The 19,164-nt window shown below is 52.1% G+C and overlaps 12 protein-coding genes across 12 annotated transcripts; 6 read left to right on the top strand and 6 right to left on the bottom strand.

Moving 5' to 3' along the window:
- The first annotated feature begins 289 nt into the window (after nt 1–289).
- Nucleotides 290–658, top strand: P152DRAFT_457375 (uncharacterized protein). Its single transcript, XM_033679213.1, has one exon. It carries the CDS (start codon nt 307–309, stop codon nt 478–480), a length of 174 nt encoding a protein of 57 aa, XP_033535642.1. The 5' UTR covers nt 290–306; the 3' UTR covers nt 481–658.
- A 46-nt stretch (nt 659–704) lies between these two features.
- P152DRAFT_394284 (uncharacterized protein) lies at nt 705–1,867 on the top strand (the record flags this gene model as incomplete). Its single annotated transcript, XM_033676247.1, has 4 exons — nt 705–839; nt 895–1,085; nt 1,136–1,301; nt 1,349–1,867. Coding segments are annotated over 4 exons (1,011 nt in total), but the record flags the coding sequence as incomplete, so codon positions are not given.
- A 587-nt stretch (nt 1,868–2,454) lies between these two features.
- P152DRAFT_472783 (kinase-like protein) lies at nt 2,455–4,286 on the top strand (the record flags this gene model as incomplete). The annotated part of the gene is made up of 2 exons (XM_033681178.1): nt 2,455–3,399; nt 3,459–4,286. The coding sequence occupies 2 exons, from the start codon at nt 2,455–2,457 to the stop codon at nt 4,284–4,286; spliced, it is 1,773 nt and encodes a 590-aa protein (XP_033535640.1).
- A 177-nt stretch (nt 4,287–4,463) lies between these two features.
- P152DRAFT_301219 (uncharacterized protein) lies at nt 4,464–6,147 on the bottom strand. Its single transcript, XM_033675086.1, has one exon. It carries the CDS (start codon nt 5,865–5,867, stop codon nt 4,641–4,643), a length of 1,227 nt encoding a protein of 408 aa, XP_033535639.1. The 5' UTR covers nt 5,868–6,147; the 3' UTR covers nt 4,464–4,640.
- A 344-nt stretch (nt 6,148–6,491) lies between these two features.
- P152DRAFT_457370 (ATP synthase subunit 4 mitochondrial precursor) lies at nt 6,492–7,577 on the bottom strand. The gene is made up of 4 exons (XM_033679212.1): nt 7,487–7,577; nt 6,975–7,429; nt 6,703–6,925; nt 6,492–6,652 (listed from the first exon to the last, which is right to left on the bottom strand). Exons 1-4 carry the CDS (start codon nt 7,515–7,517, stop codon nt 6,630–6,632), a joined length of 732 nt encoding a protein of 243 aa, XP_033535638.1. The 5' UTR covers nt 7,518–7,577; the 3' UTR covers nt 6,492–6,629.
- Nucleotides 7,578–7,704: 127 nt separating this feature from the next.
- P152DRAFT_506744 (CBF-domain-containing protein) lies at nt 7,705–9,543 on the top strand. Its single transcript, XM_033682495.1, has 3 exons — nt 7,705–8,345; nt 8,394–9,276; nt 9,327–9,543. Exons 1-3 carry the CDS (start codon nt 7,759–7,761, stop codon nt 9,465–9,467), a joined length of 1,611 nt encoding a protein of 536 aa, XP_033535637.1. The 5' UTR covers nt 7,705–7,758; the 3' UTR covers nt 9,468–9,543.
- Nucleotides 9,544–9,691: 148 nt separating this feature from the next.
- Nucleotides 9,692–11,353, top strand: P152DRAFT_414578 (CoA-transferase family III). The gene is made up of 3 exons (XM_033677032.1): nt 9,692–9,906; nt 9,969–10,644; nt 10,700–11,353. The coding sequence occupies exons 1-3, from the start codon at nt 9,840–9,842 to the stop codon at nt 11,190–11,192; spliced, it is 1,236 nt and encodes a 411-aa protein (XP_033535636.1). The 5' UTR covers nt 9,692–9,839; the 3' UTR covers nt 11,193–11,353.
- On the bottom strand, nt 11,146–12,073 carry P152DRAFT_414576 (uncharacterized protein). Its single transcript, XM_033677031.1, has 2 exons — nt 11,779–12,073; nt 11,146–11,700 (listed from the first exon to the last, which is right to left on the bottom strand). Exons 1-2 carry the CDS (start codon nt 11,921–11,923, stop codon nt 11,252–11,254), a joined length of 594 nt encoding a protein of 197 aa, XP_033535635.1. The 5' UTR covers nt 11,924–12,073; the 3' UTR covers nt 11,146–11,251.
- Nucleotides 12,074–12,920: 847 nt separating this feature from the next.
- On the bottom strand, nt 12,921–14,568 carry P152DRAFT_433667 (H3K56 histone acetylation protein; the record flags this gene model as incomplete). The annotated part of the gene is made up of 3 exons (XM_033677467.1): nt 13,475–14,568; nt 13,069–13,438; nt 12,921–12,984 (listed from the first exon to the last, which is right to left on the bottom strand). Exons 1-3 carry the CDS (start codon nt 14,532–14,534, stop codon nt 12,921–12,923), a joined length of 1,494 nt encoding a protein of 497 aa, XP_033535634.1. The 5' UTR covers nt 14,535–14,568.
- Nucleotides 14,569–14,857: 289 nt separating this feature from the next.
- On the bottom strand, nt 14,858–15,630 carry P152DRAFT_301154 (uncharacterized protein). Its single transcript, XM_033675085.1, has one exon. The coding sequence runs from the start codon at nt 15,438–15,440 to the stop codon at nt 15,015–15,017; it is 426 nt and encodes a 141-aa protein (XP_033535633.1). The 5' UTR covers nt 15,441–15,630; the 3' UTR covers nt 14,858–15,014.
- A 388-nt stretch (nt 15,631–16,018) lies between these two features.
- On the bottom strand, nt 16,019–16,979 carry P152DRAFT_301152 (uncharacterized protein). Its single transcript, XM_033675084.1, has one exon. It carries the CDS (start codon nt 16,708–16,710, stop codon nt 16,111–16,113), a length of 600 nt encoding a protein of 199 aa, XP_033535632.1. The 5' UTR covers nt 16,711–16,979; the 3' UTR covers nt 16,019–16,110.
- A 439-nt stretch (nt 16,980–17,418) lies between these two features.
- On the top strand, nt 17,419–18,593 carry P152DRAFT_372319 (uncharacterized protein; the record flags this gene model as incomplete). Its single annotated transcript, XM_033675540.1, has 3 exons — nt 17,419–17,781; nt 17,845–17,901; nt 17,967–18,593. Coding segments are annotated over 3 exons (1,047 nt in total), but the record flags the coding sequence as incomplete, so codon positions are not given.
- Between the last annotated feature and the right edge of the window lie 571 nt (nt 18,594–19,164).

Here is a 19,164-nt window from a genome sequence, read left to right as displayed (position 1 = left end):
CTGTCATCACACGTGCATCGCACCCACGATGTGAGTCGATTCTGCGGAAGTCGAAGCGTCCAGTGCTGCACGTGGTTCACTGCACTCGTTTGAGTCTTATTCTGTGAAGAATGGATTGTCAGGCCCATCTTCCGTTCCCACGCCCTCTTCATACCCTATCCAATGAGTTCTTCTCTCTATCCATCTGCTATCATTTATCAATATATCATTTCAGTATTCCTCATAACTTCTCCCCGACCCCAACGGGCAGTGGACCCAACCACCTCTCCCACATATGCGCATCGCCACCCCGAATGACCGACGAGGATGGCGAACCCCATCCCCGCAGCATCGCAGAATGCGACGCTCGTAGTGACGCATGAGGCGCACCGGAATCACTCGAGCGCGTCGGAGTGGGACGCGGGCTTCCAGAGGGATCTGGCGATTAATTCTTGGACGATGTTCGCGATCGGGATGCTTCTCATCTGGCTTCGAGTGTAGGTTATTACCTCGTCATCTCGCGCCTGCTGGTCGGGATATGGGGTTGTGGTTATTGACTTGCGAATGGTTAGGTATGCGCGTGTATCGCGGGTCGGACTGCGTAGTCTGAAAGGGGATGACTACCTGATGCTGCTGGCCGCGGTAAGTTGATCCAGAGGTTTGCAGCAGTTATTCTAGGGCGCCAGAAGTTGACAGCGAAGGTTCTGTAGGCGTGGTTTATCGTCCTGGTCGTGACGCTGAACTTGATCGCTGCCGGCGGAGGGAGTAATCTGTTCCCGGCAGAAGAACTTCCATTCTTCACGGAGAGTGAGATTCGAGATCGGATCCACAGCTCGAAGATCGTGGTGCTGTCTGAGCAGGTACGAGTTCATAGGTCGTTATCCTATCATATTTCCTTACTGATGCTTAGTATAGGCGATGTTGAACCTCATATACACCCTGAAAGCTTGCATGCTGTTCATGTACTCGAGGCTCATTGGCACCGAGCAGCGCAAGCAGCTGCTGTATGTATCGATCTTTGTCTTCCTCGGATGGATAGCGAGCCAAATCGCGTTCTTCTCCATTTGCCGTCCGTTCAAGGGCTACTGGATGGTGCCGCCGCCAAAGTAGGATTTCCTTAAACATTGCCGCGAATCTGGCTAACGATGAAGAGTAGTCCTCATTGTGCAACGCTGCAGAACTTTTCGATCGTCCAGGCGTGTTTCAACATCTCTAGCGACCTACTCATGTTGTTCATACCGGCCCAAATGGTGGTAAAGCTTCATATGCCGTGGAAGAAGAAGATCGTGCTTGGGTTTATCTTCAGCCTGGGCATTTTCGTGGTGAGTGAGGAGACTATATGTTTCGAGCGGCGCTCACCAGGAGACAGATCACAGCGGCGATCTTGACCAAGGTCTTCAATTTCAGCAACATCTGGAGCCCCGCCTACATGCTGTGGTACTCTCGCGAGGCATCTGTCGCCGTGTACGTCGCCAACCTCCCAGTCATCTGGCCTCTATTACGCGAATGGATGCCAATCCTGCGATCCCACCGCTCCCAGAGCGCAAGCCTTCCGTACCACCAGCAAACCTCCAAATCCCAGCCCGGAGGGATCAACTGCTTCCGGCCTGGCAGCAAGTCCCATCCACCGGGGCCCGATAGTCCGGGATTTGTGGAGGGGAGCATGGAGAGCCGGAAAAGTGGGAGCGATATGGTGGGTTCGGCGACGAGGACGGATACGATTACGTTTGAGGAGGCGTTGCGGGAAAGTAGAGTGGTGTACGAGCATCCTCGTGAGATTCCGGAGACAAGGCCGGGGGTCATTCAGAAGGAGGTTAAGGTGGAGGTCACGTCTGAGATGATAGAGAAGACGGCGCACAATTTCAGTCGACCGCTGTCGCAAGCATGATGGATTGATGGCGGAGATATATGGTCACGAGAAGGACGGATATCGGTGGGACGGCTAGTTGTATTTAGGGCAGGTATATTTTACCATCGAAGGCCAGCGGGAACGGTACAATCCAATCCAATCTCAACATTAATACAGCGAGAAATAATAACTAACTAGTTACATTAAGAACGACCAATAGCACAATAAGGAACAGTAAGAACAGTGGAAGTCCAAGCGCTAGTGAGCCAAAGCTTGGCGTGTGTTTGTTTTGGTTGCTGGTGCAACCACCTCCACCTACACCACCATCGTGAACTTCCCCATCTTCACCACCCTTCATCAACTTCCTTACCTTGCACATTTCGCCTATCAATTCGAAAGATTCGATTAATTTGCGCGACGAATCATGAAGATCTTATAGCAACCGCCGTTTCTGGACTTTGGATACCCCATTTTGGATCACTGCCCGACTGCATCGATACCACACGTCTATCCCGGTACTTGATAGAGGAACGATCCTTACACATCTGCTCTGGATTCTTGGATATCTTCAGACCGAAGCGATAATTGGCTTCTTCTATACCAATTGGCACCGAACATAAGTAGTCATGGACGCAGCATCACCAACACCCCTCCCCTCCTACGCGAATGGACGACTCTCGCGCCAACCTTCCATGTCAATGCGGCACTTTCCCCGCCGCGACTCTCCACTCTCCCTCGGACAAACCCAAGGGTTCCCATCGAAGGCGCCGGCCGTCCAAAACATCAGCGCGGGCGACAGTTCCGACGACGATGCTCCCGCTCCACCTATCGAACTGAACCCTATTACACGCGCTCTTTTGGAGAGGCAGTTCGGCGAGTCGCCGCACAAACGAGCCTCGAAACCCACCGTTCTGCGAATCAGCCGCGATGGAAGTGCGACAAACACGCCCGCGAAGACGGACAGCATCACGCCGGCCCCGAGTCTACGGGTCAAGCGCGTCGGGATGCAGGGCGCGCCGATGCGCAGAAACAAACGGACACCCCAGAGCGAAGACGACCCGATCCAGACCACTGTGCAGGATCAGGAAAATCTGATCACGTCGTCGGTCGTGAAATCGGCGGGTAAGGAGGGCCATATCGGCGTGGAAAGCCACCGACGGATCCCCATCCACCGTGACGAGCGTCCAGCGCCTCTCGCGGCCGTCAGCGCGAACACACCGCGTCGTCCAGCGCCGCCACCCCCGCAGCCGAAGATGTCGGTAATCGAGAGCGCGGCGGCGGCGCCGGCAGCGACGAAATCGAAGAAGAAGAAGGGACACTTCACGGTGAATGGCAAGGCGTATAGTCAGCTAGGGAAGCTGGGGAGAGGGGGTAGCTCGGATGTGTATCGAGTGCAGGCGGAAAGTGGGAAGCAGTTTGCGTTGAAAAGGGTGAAGTTGGAGGAGGCGGATGAGAGTGCGATTGTGGGTTATAAGGGAGAGATTGAGTTGTTGAGGAAGTTGGCCGGCGTGGATAGGGTGGTGAGGTTATATGATTGGCAAGTGGATGAGGATAGACAGTTGCTCTACGTGGTGAGTTAACGCTCTCGATTTCCTTATTGATCCAAAGTACATGTACTGACTCTCCGAAGTTGATGGAACCCGGAGATATGGACCTTTCCAAGATCCTCCGCACTAAATTCGACCCCCCTCGATCCGAGAAACTCGACAACAGTCCTGAAGTCAAGCTCGACATCCCCTTCACCCGCTTCTACTGGAACGAAATGCTCGAATGCGTCGCCTCCGTGCACGCCCACGACATCGTCCACTCCGATCTCAAGCCCGCCAACTTTCTCCTCGTCTACGGCCAGCTGAAACTCATTGACTTCGGCATCGCCAACGCCATTGACATCGAGAACACCGTGAATGTGCACCGCGACAACCACGTCGGCACCCCTAACTACATGTCCCCCGAATCCCTCCAGGACAGCAACGCCGGTCTAAAAGACGACGCCGCCCGAATGGGCAAGCTCATGAAACTCGGCAAGCCCAGCGACGTCTGGAGCCTCGGCTGCATCCTCTACCAGCTCACCTACGGCCGCCCACCCTTCGCCCACATCCCCAACCCCATCAATCGCGTCCTGGCCATCATCAACCCCGCCATAACCATCGACTACCGTGACGTGGGCATCGGCGGCGTCCGCGTCCCCCCCGAGCTGCGCCGCGTCCTCAAGAAATGCCTCAATCGCAACCCCAGCGAGCGGCCGACAGTGCTCGAGTTGCTCGACGAGGCGGACCCGTTCCTGCACCCGGAGAACGCGGCGGATCTGCGCATCTCGCAGGACCTGCTGGCGCAGATGATCCAGCGCGTGGCGGATCGGTTTCGGGATCCGAATAAGGCACCGCCGACGGATGAGGATATTCGGTCGTATCCGGCGATATTTTATGAGCGGATACGCGGGTGGCAGCAGGATCAGTGAGGGGGTTGCTCGCGCTTTGATTACGTTTCTCGGACATATGTTAGCCTGGCGTTGGTGGCATCTTTATTACTATAGTCTTTGATTCTGGCCTTCGTTTGGTTGACCATAGAGGTCATCCTGTTGGATACCGTGTTTGGTTCTAGATATTAGATTCCCGGCCATTGTTGCATCTTCGGACCTGTACATAAACGCATTTGACGCGTCGATGGGCTAGGGGTCATAACTGAACATTTTGAGATCACACTCATTTTTAGTATTGTACACCATCTCAGTCGACCATCACCGCCACATCCAACGTGCGGGCGGTTTCCGAAGATGCTCGACCTGTTGCCGTCATTCCGATCCGTATGGACATTATTTTCCGGGCCACCAATTGTACCTGTCTTGCCCATGACCCTCCTCCTTCCCGACCACCATCTCCCCATCTTCCTGCTTCACAACCTCCCTAGATTTATACACCGGTGAACCGCGAACCTGTTCACTCGCGCCCGTCTGAGCGCCCTCGCGCTCCTGTCCCTGCCCCAGCGATCGAAACTCCTTGTCGAGGAACTCCGTCTGGTTCAGATGCCCGAGGATCATCCGTAACCGCGGTACCACTTTCTTCTCGAAGTCCGTCGATTCCGTGCCCGTCAACTCCTCGAGTTGCTCGCGGGCGGCGCGGATGACGGGGAGCAGGTCGCCCCAAACTTCGTCGGTGTAAGCGTTCAACACGTCGCTCCAGTCGGTGAGGAATCGCTGCCGTTCCGAGGGGGCTGTCTCGTCTCCGTCAGTGGCAGGTTCGGCTTGGGTCATGCTGCTTTGCTGGGGACCGAACAGCTGCATATCTGGGTCGAAGGAAGTTCCCAGATTGAGGTTATCGAACTGTGGGACGAGGTTTAATGGATTGTGCGGCAACACGACTCCATGCACGGGCGCAGGAGGCAGCTGCGCACGCATCGAGGCCGCGGCCTGCTGCTGCTCGGTGTTGAAAGCCGTGCCGAACAGGTCGTTCATCGTCGCTTCTGAGGGGTCCTCCGGCTGCGAGAACCCCTCGTCCACTTCGTAGGCGTGGAACGTGGGATCGGAGAGGAGCAGCGCCACTTCGGCGCCGTCGTCGGGGAGTTGGTGGGCGGCGCGGAAATCGGTGGGGAGGACAGCACGGCTCTGTCGAAACTCCTGAGACCATGAGGATCTGGAAGAGCTGCGGGTTTCCTGGAGCAGACTGGTTCCTCGTAGCGACGCGAATTGATCGAATTCCTCGTTCTGTAACACGGGTTGGGCTATTGGTGTTCGAAAACTCTCGGCCGCTTGCGCTGGCCCCGCCTGTGTTGAATACTCCGTTGAAGGTCCATTTGTCTGCCCTGATGCGTGAGTCGATGTCGTCCCTCTCGTCCCCGATGTTGACGTCTTCCCAGCCGATGTTGCTTGCTGCAGCGTTGACCCCGAATCGGCGTTGGAGAAAACGAGATCCCTCGCCAAAACCGCTGCCGAATTCACCACCTTCGAAGCCATACTCTCACTCGGCCCTGAATTGCTCCCATCACTGACTGCCTCTCTGCTTTTCCCCTTGTCCGGTTTGGGGTGTGGCTGGCCGTCCGCCATCTTCGGCTGAGTCCGACGCTCCCTTGCTCTTTTAAATTTGTAAATCCAACTTTTCTCATCGGTGCATGACTTGGAATTCCGTTCGTATCTCAGCTCGGATAATTTATTTGATCTGGATGGAATCGATGTCGGCAATCTGGTTCCAGCTGTTTGACGCCACAATGGCGTACCGGACCGATATCGTACGCGGGTAGATTCGGAGACTGCCGAGGGACGAAACTTGGCCGGTTAATAGTGAATTGAGATCCTTGAGATCCTTGAGATCCTAGCCACGACTGAGATGTCTTGCTGATTCCTTGTGATGCTCTTGTCTGGAGTAATGTTGGCACGTTCAAAACATTTAATCCGAGTTTTCTGTTGATGATTTGCATAGTGTGGGCGGGGGAGGACTTTGGTCTCGCTGAACAATACCTACTCAGAAACATGGAACAAGATTCGCAGGCCTTGCGTGTAGTACGATAAGCACTTGTAATAGAGTTCTTTTCAAGTGACTTCGAGGATAGTCAAGTGTGAGTTTTTGGTTTGCAATTTCTGTAAAGGTGGTGTCCGGCCTGGACATATGTTGGCACGTTCAACGGCTCCTCACGAAGGCCGAAACACGATCAGTATACAACGGCGAGGCGAATGTCACCAAAAGATCGAGAGTTTTCAGTCATATATACGAAACGACCATAGAGTACATTTAAGGAGCTATGAACAATTCGACATCTATCTTCTGTCTACCACCCAACATGGCTTTTGAGGTATCATACAGACGGGCAATTATGACTTGACAGCGAGAATGCCTACAGGACGTTAGGTTCGGATTGCGAAAGATATCGAGGGCTCAACTTACGCTCCACGTCGGCAACGCTCTGGTCCAAGATCTGCTTCAAGACTTTCGGGTTCTCCAGATCCTTCTCCACCTTGGCGATGACCGACTCGGCGAGCTCACGCTGCTGCTTCTGCTTGATTTGTCCCTCATATCGAACCCAAGAGTCAAGGACGGCCTTGGCTTCGGAAGCGATGGCGGTCTTCTGCTCGAGCTCGTAGGCCTGAGCCTCAAGTTTGGCGGTTTCCTATGGCCGTTAGTGCCGTTCTGAGATATACAAACCATTAGGACTGTACCTTTGAGACCTCGAAGAGTGTCTTCGTAATGTCAACGACGCCTTCCAATTCCTTGACATTCGCAATACGCGCCTGGACGGCAGCGGTATGATTATGGCGTGCCGAGTTCAGGATATCGCTTAGCTTCTTCGTCTGCTCCTTGGCATAGGTACCCGCCATCGGGGCGACATATTTTCCAACGGCATAAAAGATCGTGAGCAAGCTGAAGGCAACGATGGTTTCTTCGTTGAACACGTAGAGCTCGTTGCTGATCGCGGCAACCGAGAGACCGGTTCCGCCTGAGAGGAACGCGAGCTTGGCTGGGACGCTCTGTCCGGGCAGCGAGTTCAGGATCGATTGAGCCTTGTTCTTGGGGTCCTCCGCCGGCACATTCGAGTTGGATCGAGATGAAGTCAGAGGGGTGGTGACGGCGGGAATGCTGCGGAGCGGAATCGTCGGTCTCAACCGTGCGGCGCCTGTTCACAATGAGTCTCGGATGTTCTGGATAGGCAATGGCCATTGGGGTATCGTACCAACGGCGCTCCGTGCGAGTTTTGAAGCCATTGATGCACCGACGAAGCTAATTGAGGCTCAATCAGCGGTTGCGATGGAATTCGATGCGGTGGAGAGCTTGAAGGATGTTGCCCTGCGGATGTTGAAGCTTGAGGATTTGGACGTGGATCTTGGCGTGCACGTGACCGGAGATGAAATTTCCTCGACCATGGAGATTTTCGGAATGTGCCTTGCGAAAGAACCTTTGCCCGTTTCAGTGCGCTTTGATAATTCTTCTGGTTACTAAAACCATATGGCGAAGTCAACGATGAAACGAAAAAGAGAAACAGATCCCAACACCCGGGATGGGTCATCCGATTCCAAGGCCGCCAAACGACTCCAGGAGCAAGACCGCATCGATCAATTAGCCCAAGGGATTATTGAGTCTCGAGAAAACTATAATGATCTCATTGAACTGTTAGCAGCGGCTGAACGAAGCGAACAAGGCAAAGGAGGCCTTCAACGTCATGCAGTCGCAAGTCTATTCGGAGTCTTCTCGCATCTGATCGAGTCAGGAAACTTCAAAAAGAGCAAAGGAACGCCACAGAAGGAGGTTGTTATTGTGGAATGGCTCCGAGAGAGACTTGTAGAGTTCACGGAGGCCCTTCTCCAGCAGTTGCCTGGCAATGAAAACTCTTATCTTCCTGTCCTTATTGGCCTGGCTCGTGTCGAGACGCAGCACGCTTCGCCAGAGGCATTATGGCAGGATGGAATTTTCGCTCGAACAGTACGAAAGTTGTCATTATCGGGAGAGGATTTTGCGAATGCTCGGACCGTGTTTGTCGGAGACTACATCAAAGGCTACCGGGACAGCCCATTCCATCTCTTCAAAGTGGCAAGGTACGGCTGAAATAATGCATTTCCGAGGTCACGGCTAACAATATGTAGAAAGCTGTTAAAGCAGCGACGCGGGGATACCGAAGCAGATCTTCTACGATCCAATCTGCTCCATACCCTGATCGATACCGAGCCTGTTCCGCAAATTTTGGAATCGGAGAACTTCCTATTTGCGCAGGACGGAAAGCGAGCGCGTTTGGCCGGTTCTGAGCAGGAGCTGAAACGGGAGGGTCAAGAGCTGTGGCTCGATTTGTTCAAGACGGGACTATCGAAGCCTCAGCAGAAACTGGTGCTCTCAAAAACAGCAGAACTCGTGGCGCCATGTTTCTCGAAGCCAGAACTCCTTCTCGACTTCCTTACTGATTCCTACAATACTGGAGGCTCGGTATCCCTTCTTGCTCTGTCGGGGGTCTACTACCTAATCCAAGAGCGAAACCTCGAGTACCCTTCCTTCTTCCAGAAACTCTACAGTCTCCTCGACGATGACCTTCTCCACTCGAAACATCGATCCAGGTTCTTCCGCCTTCTCGAGACATTTCTGTCATCCACTCACTTACCGTCCGCTCTCCTTGCCAGCTTTATGAAGAAACTGTCGCGGTTGGCTCTCCATGGCCCCCCCGGAGGTGTCGTGATCGTGATCCCGCTGGTGTATAACTTGCTGAGAAAGAATCCGTCGACTACCTTCATGATCCATCGAGAGACCAGGGATCCGGAAGCACGAGAAGAGATCGAAAACGAAGGGATGGATGATCCGTTCGACGATGCGGAGACAGACCCATTAGATACACGTGCCATAGACAGCTGTCTCTGGGAGCTGGACGCCCTGACGACGCATTATCACCCAAACGTAGCAACGGTCGCCAAAATCATCGCCCAAGAGTTCCGCAAGGAAGCGTATAGCCTTGAGGACTTCTTGGACTATTCATATGCATCGGTAAGACCCCAATGGACAACTTCCGTTTCACAGACTAATGGAAATTCTAGATTATTGAAAGCGAACTATCCAAAGAGATGAAGAATGTCCCGGTAGTCGAGTATGAGATACCCAAGAGGATTTTCACTGGCGAAGGCGTGGGCGAGTTGAATAATCTGGGACAGTTGATGAATAGCATTCTAGCACAATAGCCAGCACTAGCACAATAGGTAGCAAGCACAACAATAAGCCAACTATAGTTTCACAATTGTATTATTATTCATCTGGAAACATTCAGTTAGATCGTGAGAATGATTGATGTCTCCTGACTCCTGTTCTGTTCGGTTATGGCGGGACCCGGAGCCGCCCCGCCACGTGCTTGACTCGAGGTTCCCCGGACTGGAGTTGCGATGCCCGAGGTCCTCATTCGGATCAACTTACTCTCGTTGGAGCTTCGCGCCGTCTGCAGCCATGCCTTCGTGCAAGATGGTTGTCAATTCAATTATATATCCTCCTGGAATATCTTAATCATATTGTTGGTCTGATTTCTGCACAAGCTGTAATCAATCAACAACATTGTAATCATGTCTTCCGCCAGTGCTCCACCTCTCAAAGGCGTCCGCGTCCTCGAGTTCGGGGGATTGGCTCCCGGTATGGATCTCAGGTCATTCCGTACATTCTCACAGCCGTCTGCTAATTCCGCGTGCTGCCAGGTCCCTTCTGCGGTCTCCTTCTCGCCGACTTTGGCGCCGATGTCCTCCGTCTTGACCGCGCCACGTCCCAAACCCACACCGACATCGAGCCCCCACCGACCGGCGACTGGCTCACCCGACACAAGTCCTCCATCGCCGTGAACATCAAGACCCCGCGCGGCGTCTCCTTCGTCAAAGCGCTTCTCCCGCACGTCGATGTGATCATCGACCCCTTCCGCCCCGGTGTGCTCGAGAAGGCGGGACTATGTCCCACAGAAGTCATGCTGTCGATCAACCCACGGCTGATCGTCGCGCGGATGACGGGGTTTCGCAGAGATGGGAAGTACAAGGACATGGCGGGCCATGATATCAACTATATCGCCGTGTCCGGTGTATTGTCGATGTTGGGACGCAAAGGGGAGAAGCCCCTCGCGCCCGGGAACATTTTGGGAGACTTCGCGGGTGGTGGCGCGATGTGCTTCCTGGCAGTGCTGCTCGCACTGATCGCTAGGGAGAAGGACGGAAAGGGGCAGGTCGTTGAAGCGAACATGGTAGATGGCGCCGCGTATTTGGCCACCATGCCGAGACTTTCTACGAAGACGCCGACGTGGGGTCGGGAGCGGGGGACGAACATGTTGGATGGAGGAAGCCCGTTCTATGACACGTATGAGACCAAGGATGGCAAGTACATGGCAGTGTGAGTACTCCCACAGCCATATCCCAATTAAAAGTGCTAATCTGAACGGATGTAGGGGTGCTTTGGAGCCGCAGTTCTTCGCCGAACTCATGAAAGGTCTCAACATCGACCCGAAAACGTTCCCCGGCTCACGAGACGACCGAAAGACATGGCCATATCTAGTTGACCTGTTCACCAAGACCTTCAAATCGAAGACCCGAGCGGAATGGGAGGTGATCTTCGACGGCACCGACGCGTGCTGTACTCCCGTCCTTACCCAGCAGGAGCTAGAGGAGAAGTCTTTCGACCAACGACCACCGGTCACGCTCCGCCGAACGCCAGGCTACGCTCAGGTTCAGAACGCCTCGAGCGAGCCGGAACCGGCGATTCGCGCTGCGAAGGGACAGGGTGCGGGTGTTGAGGGCGAGGGATGGAGCGCGGAGGGACTGGGACCGTCGGTTGGTGGTGAGAAGGTTTTGGAGGAATGGGTTGGGTGGAAGAAGGGCAAGCAGTATGAGGTCGAGAACGGCGGACTGGCCAAGATTAGCGGTGGGCTATCTATGTTATAGGTTAAGTATGTGTATAAATTGGCCATCTCTTTGAAGTGACGACTGTTCCACATTTTCTGTTACCGCTTGAAGATTTGAATTATAGGCAGCACAAACAGACGTGCAAACCATGGTGTTGCCGATACGCTCAGAGCCAACCGCGCTGGTAACAGGACTTTCGTAATCGCATACGCCGTAGCCACCTCTAGGACAACCTTCCCTCCATACCCCTTCGACAACTCCGCCTCGTCCGTAGTCCCATTAGACAAATCCACCTCCGAATAGCCCTCCCCACCCAATCCAAACCACCCCTTCCTCGCAAAATACTTCCGAAACCGCTCCGTGCCTTGATTAACCCACTCGGCCATCGGCCCCGACACTTCCGGTATCCATCCTAGGTAATGGAACGCAGAAGTAAGTCCAATGAGTGGAAGAATGGCGGTCAGCTCGTGCAGGATGAGGAACGACGTGACGTGCGATACGGGGGCGTTGAGCAGCGGGGAGACGTATCGTCGGAGTCGCGGTGGTACTGCGACAAAGGTTAGATTCAGGAGATTCATGAAACCGAGCAATAGGATGAATGGAAAGCTGGACAATCCTAACTTACGGCGATCCGCAATTCTAGCAATTCGGGTATTTGGAGCTCTCGATGGTTCGGGTTGAAAGCGGACGCGCGACGTTGATAGAAGGCGATGTTTGAACGGATTATTCCGAGCCCAAACGTTGCCATTCAGCCATGGTTTGGGCTTCATAGCGGTAGCTTATTGTTAGGAATATATATTCAATTTCACCATGATTACAAAAGTTGGATGGCATTTAGCTCTACAGCCTGGACCGGATGTCTGATGCTGACTTTCAAGAGGGAAGAGAGGTCGTCAAATCAACAAGGAATATGGGTCTCATCTGGCCTGAATATTACAACGGATTAGGTCAATTTCAATGATATAACGGTAGAATCAAGAGACAACTGAAAGAGCCTCCAATATAATCAAATGTAATTATAGTTACGGTATTCCATAATACCAGAGACGTATGTCCTATACTGAGTCAGGTCGCGCCATATTCACGATCACATTTGAAGGCACAATATCAACCAGAACAATCTCGTTAACTTTCTCCTATTGAATACCATGAACCTTGAAGAATGTTCATACCCCGAACCATCGTTCTAGTGCCTCTACTCTGATATTTGCCCTCCCATGCCGCGATCAAATTTAGCGTCCGACTCCTATCGGATCGGAATGAAGGAAGGCATCGACGAGGATGCTAAACATAACCCCGTGGTAGATGTCAAAGCCAAACCCCGATGTCCTTCCAAGAGCGAGGAGGCCAGTATGCCCGGTCCTACTGTGCTTCTTCTCTAAGCTAGAACCTGAGAAAGATAGAGAATCTGGTTCAACGACACAGATCCAGCCACGGCCAGATCGAGCTACCCTATTTCCTCCGCACTCCCTTCAGCCTAGCCGACTTCACTCCCTCCGCCAGAAATCAGAAGGTTTGAGAGAAGGAAATCTTGGTGGTCAGCATGTAACCGCATGGAGCTTTAGGGGGACGGCTGGCGTGAAGGGATGGAATGATGTGCCAGGCCATTAATGATGTCGGATGGCACAATGGTGATAAGCCAGGGGAATGGATGCCATGAACTGAATATCGGGGGACTTGTGCAGTCTTGAAGACTTGTAGCCTCGTTAGTCATGGGCGAAATCCGGCTGCCAGCGGCGCGGACAACGACTCGAAACGGTCAATTCTTCATCGTACTTTCGGCTTTTTGCGCACCAGGCCGGCCGATAGGAGATTAGTGGTTCCCGATGAACTCGGAGGTTCGTTTGCTTCCCTCTTCGCGGATCGCTTCACTGGTACGAGGTTGTTAATGACATTTCCGCCATTTTCTCCTGACTTTCCCGCTGGAGCAACCTCTGGTGCCTTCCTCTGTCCCGTCAACTTTTGGCCCCACGAAGTCATTCCGCCGAGTACGGCAACCTCTTCGAGCCAGCGGCATGTACTTGAGACTGCGAGGGAATGGTTCGCAAAGTCAAGACGAAGGAGAATTTCCACCGCCCTCTTGTAATCTTTGTCGTCCAGGACAATCTGACCGCGGCTGTCACTGGGCCAGTAGTAGTATGGCGACTCCTCCGGTTGAGACATGTTTGAAAGACTCAATGAATTGGATTTGATCCGTGGAACGCGGGGGATGATTGGTCCGGTGAGTTTCTTTCCGCGTCTACTCTCCTTACTCCTCCTTTGCACCAGATCCTGGCCCTCACGCGCTAACATGGACGCGGATGCCTGCATTATGGTGCGACTACCAATGGGCGTCGGCGATAAAGCCCGTCCACCAGCCTCCTGGCTATCGAGGAGCTCGTGATCGTCGTTCAAGTCGCCTGGGGTGAATACCATCCAGAGGAATCCGACCATTCGTCCCGAGGAGCATTCTTGCCGGAACGCCATCGTTTCCCAGAATTGTTCGAGGGACTTGATGCTCCTCCACATACCCGATCCGCGCTTGGTTGGGCTCTGTCCGGGTTGCATGCCTGGAGTATCCCGCAGTTCGTCATCTAGCTCGTCGACGAAACGGGACTTGGGGTCGTCGGGGAATGAAGGGATCATGCATCGAGGGGGAACAGTAGGAGAAGGCGCAATATCCCTTAGGGGATGACCGGCAGTCCATCGCTTTCTCAACTCGGGATCGAGGCGAACATCCGGGGGTAAGAATTGGGCGATTCCATCCTCACCAGGCACGATCAAGTACGCTTGAGCCGTTGTATGTTCGCTCTCTTGTCCATCACCATTTGTACCATTCACATCAACCCCTTCTCTCGAATATTTCCCTAGAATCGGATCCAAAACCCGGCACCACCACTTGATGAGCTGTCGGTCGTCTGCGACGTGCTTCCCTGGGTTTTCGACGCTGCCCGGAAAGAGATATTGTGACTGGGCTCGAGCGAACAGAGACAGTACTAGCTTCTTGTCTTTCCTTTGTCGACGTTCTATGATATATGACACGAATGTCGTCGCAATTGTTCGTAGAACGGAAGGGTGGTTTCGAGCGAGCTTCAGGTCCGCAACATAGCCGGTAGAATCGGCCTTCGACACGAATACGGTAGTGAGCTGTTTCGTCGTATAGACTATGACTTCCAATGCAAATATGCATAGCTCAGTGCCATCGTCTGACGAGTTCGTAGGGATCGTTACGGAGAGGAAGTGGGATTCTTGGTATGTCCGCTGCGGCAGCGTGCCAGGGCCGGGATTGAAGATCGGTGCACATTTCGTTGGAGGCGTGGAAATGTGATATAGCCCGAATCGATGCCCGCCTGGTAATTCCCGTGCAAGTCGCTCTTGGAGCGAAAGGGATGCTGCCGACATTGGGTCCGAGTTATTACGTGAAGTCGAGTACGCGTTGCGCGTTTCCTCTTCGCTTTGGTGCCAACATCACCCCTGGCTCAGGAGCCCTTCATGTATCAACAGTCGGCCAATCAATCCGGTGTTAGGGGTGCCAAGTTTGTACTCCGCAGGTGCGGTAAGCGAGCGCGGATTTAGCCGGTCCTTCCATAATTTCCCCCTGTAGTTTCCCTGCAGGTTAACCCTAGCTGGATTGAATGCACCCACGGTATTGGTAGTCCCCATAAAACGTGCCAGGTTCGGCAATTGTTCAATAAGCTTAAAATAACATACTGATACTGTGCCGATCTTATCCCTCACCCTTCTAGTTCTGAACCACTCCCTCCAGTCCGAAATACGCTTGAAATATCCAGTCATTATCATGAAAGTCAACAGCGGCTAACATATAGAGCCCATGTCAATTCAACTAGGGGTTTGCCCTGCCAATTACTCTATATCGCCTAACTAATAGATGGAGAGGTTCACTGCCTCAGTCTCTGATGCCTTAATCCTTTTATTCTCCCGCTGCAGATTCCACCTCACGATCCAGACAACAACGATAACGGCAGCGGAAAACGCAAGACTAGATGACATAGCCATCACAAACTGCGGTTTGTCGGACTCTGGCCACAAGTACGGCGTATAAACAAACGCAATATTCCCGATACTGTTGACGAGAGCCAGTCCAACAGATCTCTTCTCATCCGTGTGTCCAATTACAGAGGCCGTCCAGGCAAGGCTGATATTGCTAACACCATAGGTAGATCCGACAAATAAGATGAAAGCAAAATAGTGCGCGTCGACGTTTGTTGTCGCGACACTGATGGCCAATCCAACGATCGAGATGACTTTCTGGATAGTGATGTGCGGCATCACCATACCAAACCGCATATATTGATGGTTTCAACCCAAATATCTCAACCAACATAAGTTCAAACACTGTTAAATATAAATGATGCTATCTAGAACGCTTAAAATCTCTAATTCTCTATATCTAACAGATTCTAGGTTTTCGCCCTAAAATCTCCAATCAGCTGTCCCTCGACGTCTATCACGTCCTGAAGCCTTTCGGGCATAGAATCAACGCGGGAATTGATACATTCCTGCTTAATACCGTCCCATCCCGCTTTTAGAAGTTGTAGCGTCTCGTCGGGCTCCCAATGGGTATATTTACGTACGTGTTGCTTCATCGGTTGGAAACAGTTCTCGATGATCGCGAGATCCAGTGTGAGACCACAGAGGCATATACATGATATCTGCGAGGCAGATCATATGACTAGATCACGCGATGCCTACAGAGCTGATCTCAGCTATTGTCGCAGGACCTCAGCTACTTATATATCCCTCATCCGTTGTTCGAGTTACAGTTCCTGCTGATTCCTGAAGGATCAGTCTCGTTATTACCGTAGTGCGCAACAATACAGAATTTATTATTCCCTTGCGAGTCGTATGCGAGTCGCGAGTGGCCCACCATTTGTATCACGCTAGCTCACTACGTGCGTGCTGTGACATCCGGAGATGAGGCGCAATTAAAGTAGTGTTTCAGATCGTTTTGGGCCTTCTATTCCTTCACGATATTTCCCTTACTCCGTGTGGGCCCATGGCCGGAGACTTGGTCCTCTTCTATTATGAAATCGTGACCGTTCTGGATCCAAGGTTTGATAATAGGATCCAGAATAGAATCGATATATACGCTTTGGCTCATCTTGCCTGTGGTATTGCTCGGTACATCGTACGTTGTAAGGTCTGATTTGAAGTCGTACCCTGCAGCCCCCCATACATGTACCTTCTTTTTGGCGTCTTCTTTAACGTCTCTTTCGCGTTGTACACATTTGGGGCAATACCGTTCGCCCTTTCGTCGAATGATTATCAACTTTCCCTGCGGACCATGCCCAGCGTGGGACTCGTCGCTAAAACGGACCTTCCGCCAGGTATACTTGGTAGGATACCGGGCCTTCATCAAAGTAGCCCAATCGACTCGTTTTTTCGCCAGATTTTGAGAGATCCACGTCTTGTTACATGCGACGCATCTATGGTAATCTTTCGTGCCCATAGCCCGTTCAATCGTACGCCCGGATACGTCTAGACCAGCCTCATACCCTAAGGCCTCCCAAGACATAGTCCTTCCGTAGACATCTTGTTCTTCAAGGATCCTCTCCATCTCGTTGACATCCTTGGTTTTGACGAGCGGGGGGCGGCCCCTTGGGTCCTCGCCGGGCTCAAAACGACGTTCATCGCAGTTATCTTCACTTGCCAGGCGTGTTCCAGACCGGTATAGAACGCCAAAGTGTTGGTAAACCTTGCTCTTAGACCTTGATGGATCAAATCCATACTGCTTTCTGAGGGCCTGATTGAACTCTACAGCGCCCCGGACCCGGGCTTTTTGAACATTATCTCGATTTGCATCATACTACTGAGTATGATTACGAGTAGAAACTACCATATTTAATGAATAGCGTTGATCAAGGCATCTTTTCAGCTGGATATCGTATTTGGGCTATGGGGGCGGGTCTACTTCGGCAAAGTGGTGGGCCGCGAAATCTGTCACCCGCGAGCTAGGTAAGGTACTCCGTAGTGAAGTATGTACTGGTCACTGGAGGTCTAGCCCACTGACTAACTGCGCACCTCAACGATGTGCCTATGTCGTCAGTGGAGTAGACAATTGGCTCAGGTACTGGACGGTGACGATACGGTGATGACACGGTGACGACACGACTAGGTAGGCTACATAGAACACTGTTATAATAAGGGCGCAATCAACCCGCTGCTCCTCGAGTTCCACGAGTCACTCAATTCTCATTTGATATTTGAACCACGCTATTTCTAGTCAATTATCTTTCATCTTCCCAAACCAAGGCCCACTGACACAATGGCCGTTCCATACCCCCAAGGAGAATGCTTCTTCAAAAAAAGTGCGTTGCAATCAGCAGTGGAAGGACGCTTCAACGCGGAAAATCCTCTTCACTTCTACAGCAACTTGATGGTGGAAGTGATTTGGAACAGGGAGTCTCACCATGGCCCTAACGAGGCCAAGATCCCAACAGGCCATCCTCATAGACGGTCCGACTACAAGATTGTCTATGGTGATGCTGGATGGCAAACAGAGTATGGGGTTTGGACTCACCTCCCTTTTTCCTATGGACAATATAACCATCCCACCAGGCGTGTCCAGCATGAACTCTGCACCTGGGGGTACAGATTTAAGAAGAGAGAGTGGGGTGACGCATACGAAGTACGTTGTACTATCAATGTCAGAAGTAGCTATTCAGCGGAAGACTGACTGGTTGGATTATAGTCGTGGTTCATGTTCATTCCGATGCCGACTAGAAAGGAAGAATGGGTCTTTATTGACGTGAGTAGTATTCGTTTAAGGAGCTGCCAGGATCAACTGTTTACTGACATTCTTTCTGAACCAAGCGCCTGGCCTACATTCGTGCCATCTATATCCCAGTGGCCCATCAGGCTAGCGAGAAATGTCCCGATCTTTGTACATATGTTCATGTGAGGTTCAACAGCTTGAACGAAGTTGAACTTGAGTATCACAAGGACAAGACTCCAAACAAAATGGCCTTTCTATACGACTTCGAAGAGGGCGAAGTATCTACAGCGAAGCTGAAGTTCGATACAACACTAGGTCTTGTCCCTGATAAGACAAAGGCGCTCGGCCTGAATATCTCTAAGTTGGTCACCACCCTTTTGGTCCCGCGTGGCCAACGAAAACATGATGCATTCGGCTCAGGGGGGATTATTCAGGTTGATTCCAGCTTGATTCCTCTCGTGCGTGTACAGCAGAATTTGACTAGCGGGAGCATGGTCGACTGGAAAAATGTGGCCAGCAAGAACCAGGGTCTTACCATTGAATGGGGCAAGTGCAACTCTAAAGGTCCCTGGTTCGTTACCTGGTTCAAGGATTCTATGACGTTTGCGATCGGATGGATCCCACTTATCGGTCCATTCCTGTCGATTGGATGGGTAGTAGCGTTCACTGCAATCCAAGATCCCGACGGCTTGATGGACCAATTACGGGCGAGTATACCATCTATCCAGCTGACTGAGGGGTTGCTTGAAGAGTTTAAAAATCTCAAGATACAGACTAATGCAGCGGTGGACGATGCTGTGAATATCCAGAATATAAAGGCCACAGAAAGTCAGAAAATCGTCCAGGAAGCACCAGGCCCTGGCAGTGCCAGCCAGCAACCTGAAAAAAAGGGGGACATCGATCACTCAGAAGTCGAAGACATAGAAACCGATGGCTTAGACGCCGATGACTCAGAAGCTGAAGACTCAAAAGCCGATGACTCAAAAACCGATGATTTGGACCGTCGTCGTCGTCGTCGTCCTAAACGTTCCAGTTTTAAAGATGTTGTTGCCGAGATCTCGTCATGCGAAGCAATATCTGAAGAGGAGTTCAAATCTCTGGCGGCTAAAGTAAAAGGGTATAGATATTTTGGCGCCGAGCGAACCGAAACGCGTTTGAAAAATTTACTGGCGATACAACATCGGAGGGGAATCAAAACACTGCCTAATGACAAGTATGGCCAGGTTGAGAAGTACAACAAAGAGATTGAGGCACTGTATGCACAGGAAAAATAGGAACTAGTAAAACTCTTTGTAT

This window comes from Eremomyces bilateralis (assembly GCF_010015585.1).
Source record: "Eremomyces bilateralis CBS 781.70 unplaced genomic scaffold P152scaffold_6, whole genome shotgun sequence".
Lineage (NCBI taxonomy): Eukaryota > Fungi > Ascomycota > Dothideomycetes > Eremomycetales > Eremomycetaceae > Eremomyces > Eremomyces bilateralis.
Note: the sequence above shows the minus strand (reverse complement) of the source record. Positions and strands in the feature narration are given on the sequence as shown.